The sequence below is a fragment of the Elephantulus edwardii genome, unplaced genomic scaffold, assembly GCF_000299155.1.
Source record: "Elephantulus edwardii isolate Elephantulus edwardi_28Jun2011 unplaced genomic scaffold, EleEdw1.0 scaffold00105, whole genome shotgun sequence".
NCBI lineage: Eukaryota > Metazoa > Chordata > Mammalia > Macroscelidea > Macroscelididae > Elephantulus > Elephantulus edwardii.
In genome coordinates, this window is record NW_006399855.1 from 11,729,878 (window position 1) to 11,737,385 (window position 7,508).

Consider the following 7,508-nt stretch of genomic DNA (forward strand, 5'->3'; position numbering starts at 1 on the left):
ATGCCTGGTAAAGTTGAGGGACAGCACAGGAGGCGAAGACCCTCTATGAGGTGGATTGATTCAGCGACTGGGGTAATCGGGATGGGTGTGTCAGAGGCAATGCGATTGGCACATGATAGAGCAGGGTTTAGGGCTGTTGTACATAGGGTCGCTATGAGTCACAAACGACTGGACAGCACATAACAACAACAACAACAGGTGTGTCAGAGACAGTGAGGTGTGGCACAGAACAGAGCAGGGTTTAGAGCTCTTGTACACAGGGTTGCTATGAGTCACAAGCACATAACAACAACAACAACAACATATAAAGGAGAGAAAATAAGAATAAGTACTGATTTCTCAGGAGAAACCATGCAGGCAAGAAAGGACACATAGCACGCTTAAAGCACATAACTTTTAACCAAGTATACCCAGTAAAACTGTCCATAAATATGACAGAGAAATCTATATATTCTAAAAGAAGCAGAAAGTAAGGGAGTTTGTGAAAACAAGACCAAGGTTGCAGGAAATACTGAAGGAAATCCTTCTCACTTCCTTCTAAATACTGAAGAGATGCCACAGAAAGGAGGATGGATCAAACTAGCAACAATATATATACCAAACCCTTCCACAAAACCTTGCTTCTCAATAAGTACATTGAATGTGAATGGTTAAAATGCATTAGTGAAGAGAAAAAGAATAGCAGACTGGATAAAAAAAGAACCAAAAACCATCAATACGCTATCTACAAGAGACACATTTGTAAAAAAGTGAAGATCAAGACACTAAAAATCAAAGGGTAGGAAAAAAATATAACAAGCTAATGGCGTCTCCATGGCAGCTCCTCTTGGTGGCCATCAGGCAAGGGAAGTTTTTGGGGTCTTTTTCATTGTGTGTTACTGTTCTTTTTGGCCTTCAAAAGTGGACAGGCAGCCCCTTAGAATAAGGGTAAGTAAGGGTGGGGTTGAGCCTGAGGAGCATGCTCCAGTCACTAGCTTAAAAATCCTATCAGGCCCTCAGTGCTCAGGCCTACCTTTAATTGTTTTTGGTGAAGCATTCTTCTAGGTTGTGTAACCCTGGTAAGTTCACTTGCTGTACAGAGGTAACTCATTGTCACTATGAAGCCAAACACTGTGATACTGAGGAGTCAAATGCAAGAATGGTTACCCATGGTAGACAGTATTTGGTGGAGCTCCCCAATTAAAACAAGCTTGGAAGCAGGAGTGGCATCCACTTCTGTAATAGCTTGCCTCAGGAAACCCTATGAACCTGGAGAAAGGACGAAAGTTACACAGTAGTCTAGGACTTTCGTTAATAGGGTCACTATGAGTCACCTACGAATCGACAGCACTTAATAACAACAACAATGGTAACCAGAAAAAACCAGGAGTAACAATATTAATTTCTGATAAAATAGATTTCAGCATATTGCCACTGTTATAAAAGAAGACTGACAACGGGGTTGAGGGAAGATTGAGAAAGAGGGGATAAATAATGTATACTGCATTCAAACAGATGAGGGAGAAAACTGTTTAAAAGGGATATATGATTAGGTATTATTGTTATGACAGGAATCCAGAATGAACGCAGTATAGTGGAGTAAACTTGGAGGGAGGGACTATATAACAATTAAAGATTTTTTCTTTTACTTTTCAAAAAGAGCGAACTTGGGGGTGGGGGATGGGTGGAGAGAAAAGTGCAACAATGAATGGAAATCCTCTATCTCTGTAAACTTTCATTAAAATTAAAAAAAAGAAGAAAACAAGAAAAAAAACACTTAAAAAATAGAAAATTATAGGCCAGTATCTCTCATGAACATAGATGCAAAAATCCTCAGTAAAATCCTGGCCAATAGAATCCAACAATTCATAAAAAAAATAATTCATCATGATCAAGTGGGATCATAACAGGTATGCAAGGATGGTTCAACATAAGAAAAATAATTAATGTAATTCACCATATCAACAAAGCAAAGAAAAAGAATCACATGATCCTACCAATTGATGCAGAAAAGGCCTTTGACATAATACAACAGTCCTTCCTCCCCAAAACATTCAACAAAATAGGATAGTGGGGAAATTCCTCAACATAGTGGAAAGTATATACACAACATGAGAAGCCAACATCATTCTCAATAGAGAGAGATTAAAGGCATTCTCCCTGAAAATAGGAACAAGACAAGGATGCCCACTATCACCTCACCAATAATACTATACTGGAAGTATTAGTGAGAGCAGTAAGGCAAAACAAGGAAATAAGAGGTATACAAACTGGCAAAGAAGTAAAACTATATGCAGATTATATGACAGATTATTCAGAAAATCCTAAAGATTCAGTGAGAAAACTATTGAACATAGTCAACCAATTCAGCAAAGAAGTAGGGCACAAAATCAACATAAAAGAAATCAGTTGGTTTTCTCTACAGTGACAAAAAGAATACAGAGCCAGAACTAAGAGAAACAATACCTTTCACAATAGCTAATCACAAGATGAAATAATTGGGAGCAAATTAAACTAGGGTCACAAAAGACTTATACACAAATAGAGACTTGTACAACAGTGTAATTAGCAGTGTCATTCATCATAGCAAGAACATGGAAACAGCCCAAATGTCCCACAATGGAATGGATTGAGAAATTATGGTACATTCACACAATGGAATACTATGCAGCATGCAGGAGCAATGATTTTGAAAATCACTAACTAACTTGGGAGAGACTGAAGAGCAGTATGTTAAATGAACTAACTCGGTCCCATAAGGACAAATACTGTATATGATGATTCTTCTATGAGGATCCAAGAGGAGCGTGTGGCAGTAGGAGGGTGAGGATGGTTGGGGGAGTGGGAAGTTAATCACAGGGTCACACAATTCGATGGGTGGAAGGAGGGAAGATAAAATGAAGGGGAAGAATTCAGTGTGGAAAAACAATGCATACAATCTTTGTAAATAAATCAGTATAAAAAATTTTATATTACAAAAAGACTTGTGCTGTTTTTATGTGCCATCAAGTTGCTTGCAACTCACAGTGACCCTATGTACAACAGCCGTAAACTCTGCCCTGTCCCGTGCCAATTGCACTGTCTCTGACACACCTATCCCGATTACACCAGTCATTGAATCAATCCACCTCATAGAGGGCCTTCCCCTCTTGCACTGTCCCTCCACCCTACCAAACATGATGTCCTTCTCCAAGGACCGGTCTCTTCACAACATGTCCAATGTATGTTAGATGGAGCCTCAGAATCCTTGCCTCCAAGAAGCCGCCTGGTTTGACCCTTTCCAGGATCAATCTGTTTGCTTTCCTAGCAGTCCAAGGTACATTCAATACTCTTCTCCAGCACCACAGCTCAAAGGCATCAATTCTGACGACTGCCTCTTGGTCCAAGTATAGGTTTCTCATCAGCATGATCAAGTGTTCTGGGATTCCCATTCTTCTCAGAGTCAGCCAGTTTGTTATGATCCACACAGTCAAAGGCCTTTGCATAATCAATGAAGCACAGATAGACATTCTTCTGGTATTCTCTGCTTTCAGCTAAGATCCATCTGACATCAGCTACAATATCCCTAGTACCACGACCCCTTCTAAACCCAGCCTGGACTTCTGGCAGTTCTCTACTGATGTACTGTTCCAGTCGTTTTTGGATAATCTTCAGTAGAATCTTGCTTGCATGTGAAATCAACGATACTGTTCTGTAGTTTCCACACTCAGTTGGGTCACCCTTCTTTGGGATGGGAACAAATATAGATCTCTTCCAGTCAGTTGGCCAGATCTCTTGGCACAACTTGGAGAGCACATCCAGGATAGCATATGTTAGCTGAAATATGTCAACTGGTATATCATCTATTTCTGGGGCCTAATTTTTTGCTATTTCCTTCAAAGCAGCTTGAACTTCTTCCTTCATCACCATAGGCTCTTGCTCATATGTTGTTTCATGAAATTCTTCTGTGTCTGCCAATTCCTTTCTATACAGTGATTGAGTATATTTTTTCCATCTTCTTTTAATACTTCCCAGATCATTTAATATTCTGCCTAAAGCATCCTTGATTATAACAACTCAAGGTTTGATTTGTTCTTCAGTTCCTTGAGCTTAAGAAATGTTGAGCGAGTTCGGCCCTTTTGATTTTCTGAGTCCAACTCCTCGCACATTTCATTGTAATATTTTACTTTGTCATACCATGCTGCCTTTTGAAATCTTCTATTCAACTCTTTAGTATCTTGAATTCTTCCTTATGCTTTGACAAAGAAAATTACAAACATTACTAAAAAAAGATCTAGAAATAAGGGAGAATGTGCCATTCTCATGGACAGAGAGACTCAATATCGCAAAACTGACAATTCTACCAAAGGCAATTTACAAATTCAGTGCAATCCTAACACAGATGGCAATTGCTTTCCTCGAAGAGATGGAAAAGGCAATTTCCAATTTCTTTCTGGAATGATAAGATCTTGAATAAGCAAAACATTACTGATAAAGAGAAAAAAGGTAGAAGGCATCACACTCCCTGATCTCAAATCCTACTACACAGCTGTGGTGGTCAAGACAGCATGGTACTGATACAACAAATGACACATAGACCAATGGAATAGAATTGAGAATCTAGAAATCAGCCCATCTACCATCAACTGATGTTTGACAAGGAGGCAATATAAATTACATGGGGAAATGAGAGTCTCTTTAACACTGATTTTGGCAAAACTGGAAAACTATCTGCAGAAAACTTAAGCAAGACCCCACATCACACCATACACAAAAAACAACTCAAGGTGGATTAGGGACTTGGAAGTAAAACCAAAGACTATAAACGTCATCAGAGAAAATTTAGGAAGAACTCTAGAAGCCCTAATCCATAGCATGAACAGTCTTCCAAGAGTAATGAAAAATCTATAACCAGTAAAGAATAAGATAGATGAATGAGACCTTTTAACAATCAAATTCCTATTCACATTAAAAAGTTTCAACAGAGTAAGAAGGAAACCTAATGACTGGAAAAAAAATATGTGGCAATTATATATCTGATAATGGACTTATTTCTAAAACTTATAGAATATTCTAGCACCTCAACAAGAAAAAGGTTAACAACTCAGTCACAAAATGGACACAGGATAGGAATAGACACTTTACTACAAACGAATTTCAGACAGCAAACAAGCACATGAGGAAGTGTTCGAAATCTCTATCTATTAAGGGAGATGCAAATCAAAACAACTTAAAGATATCATCTCACCCCAGCAACAAAAGCAAAGTTCAACAAGGCAGCAAACAACAACTGCTGGTAAGTTGCGGAGAGATTGGAAACTCCTATTCTCTGCTGGTGGGAAGGTACAGTCACTATGGAAAGCTGTCTGGTACTTTCTCAGAAAGTTGAAAATAAGACATATCATTTGATGCAGTAATTCCACTACTGGGAATATACCATAAAGAAACTAGAGCCACAACTCAAACAGATGTATATATGCCCATGTTTACTGCTGCTTTATTCACAATACCCAAGAGATGGAAGCAGCCTAAATGTCCCAAAACAACAAATGGACAGAAAAATTATGGTACATTCATACAATGGAATTAATATTATGCATCATTGAAAACAATGAACTCATGAAATATCATACAACATGGGGGAGTCTTGAGGACATTATGCTAAATGAAATGTCTCAGTCACAAAGGAGCAAATACTGCATAACACTGTTATAAAATAGGACAGACATGAGAGTGTTAAGGAAGCAATGGGGAAATAATAGATAAGATAATGAGCAGTGCATTAGAACAGATAAAGGGAAGAACTGTCTGGAAGAAATATATGATTAGGCATTATAAGTATGAGAGAAGATCTTCACCCTGAAACCCACAGCGTCCCTTTTCAGCAGGAAGTAGCTAAGAGAATACGCCGTCCCCTTTTCCTTATGACTCAGGGTGAAGTCTCTCTCAGGGAGGAGTGATAGGGAATGCCAAAGGATACACTGACAAAGAAGATTAATCAGAACTGGCTTTGACAAGCACTGTGGCATTTGGACAAGAACAAACTGGGAGGAGGGTAGAGAGAATAGTGCAACAATGAATGAGTGGAAGCCCAAAATCTCTGTAAATGTTTATGAAAATTAATAAAATATATTTATAGAGAAAAAAAAATAAGTATGACAACAATCTGTAACAAGAGGTATATTGTGAGGTGGGCTTGGGGAAGGGAAAGAAAGGGAAGGGAGGGATGAAGAAAATATGCAACAATATATTAAAAAAATTATTACTGTTGTTGTTAACATAATAGGCAGAAAAGTAGTAAAGAAAAGGCCATACACAGGTTCAGACAAGAAACTAACAAATTCAGGGATCTGTAAGTAGATCAACTTAGCTGACAAGGCAGAAGAAGAGTACACACTATATTTAGGAACATAAATTAGAATCAAATGGTGGGAAGGCCTTCTAGACATTACTTGCTGGAATTAGGGAGCCATTTAAACCTTCTCAACAGATTATTACAGTTGGCTTATCCTAAGCAATCAGTAGTTACGCATAGGGGATAATACATGACTGTTGTTGTTGTGTACTACTGAGTCAGGATCGACTTACAGCTGACCCTCCAGAGGGTTTTCAGGGGCAGTAATTGCTTGATGTTCACTGCCCATCTTTCTCCCACAGAGCAGCTGGTAGATTTAAACCGCATGCCTTTGGGTTGACAGTGCAATTCCTATCCATTAGGCCACCAGAGCTCCCTAATACATGACTAACCCAATCAATTCTAGAGGGTGTCTACAACATAAATTGAGTATCTACTGAAACTCTGTTTTAAAAGAAAAAAAAATCCACAAGTGTTATTTGGTCAATTGCTTTGTAGATTATTTAACTGAGGTGGTTGGATAAAGGACAAAGTAAAGATATGCTGACAAGTATCAAGGAAGAAGATAATAATAGTAATAAAAGGCAGAAAACCACAGCATGAACCTGACTTTATCCAAGAATGATGAGTTTCCTTACCTGCAAATGCCATAATTTTTACCACCTGCAGAGGTTCCATCTTATGGTTCAGAATCAGCTGTTGTTCATTTGTAAGATGGATGGTTTTTTTCTTGCTATAATCATTACAGAAAAGATATTAGAGAAAAAGAAAGGTACTGAAAATAGCAGATCATGAAGTGTCCAAAAACCAAAAGGCAAATTAGATGAAAAGAAATTGGCCAAAAGAAAACTATTTCCCCTGTAGAATAATAAAAACATTCTAAAAACTAGACTACAGTATGGCTGTACACTCAGTAGGTCCACTAAAAGTTCCTGAATCGTAGACTTAAAATAAGCAGTTCTTTACTTCACCTCTGCCTTGCATGAAGACTTCCGAGCTGTAAAACAACTCAGTGGTAGATGGAATTTGGTCCAGGACTTAAGAACAATAAATGACATAGTTGAGCCTCTACATCTTATAGTTCCTAAACTTTATACTATAATAGACAAAGTGATAGTCAATAGGCCTTTTATTTTAAGAACTACCTTCCCTCTGTAACTTGATTTGTGCCACTGTTAGAACCTCTACTTGGAAT

General features: G+C 38.2%; 1 protein-coding gene across 2 annotated transcripts in view; it reads right to left on the minus strand.

Moving 5' to 3' along the window:
* The window catches only part of FBXO18 (F-box protein, helicase, 18), an 80,479-nt gene that overhangs the window by 55,001 nt on the left and 17,970 nt on the right, over positions 1 to 7,508 (minus strand). For both annotated transcript variants that reach the window (XM_006891865.1, XM_006891864.1), the window contains one exon: positions 6,952 to 7,046. In XM_006891865.1, coding sequence (XP_006891927.1) covers positions 6,952 to 7,046 — 95 coding nt within the window. The remainder of the gene's footprint in view (positions 1 to 6,951; positions 7,047 to 7,508) is intronic.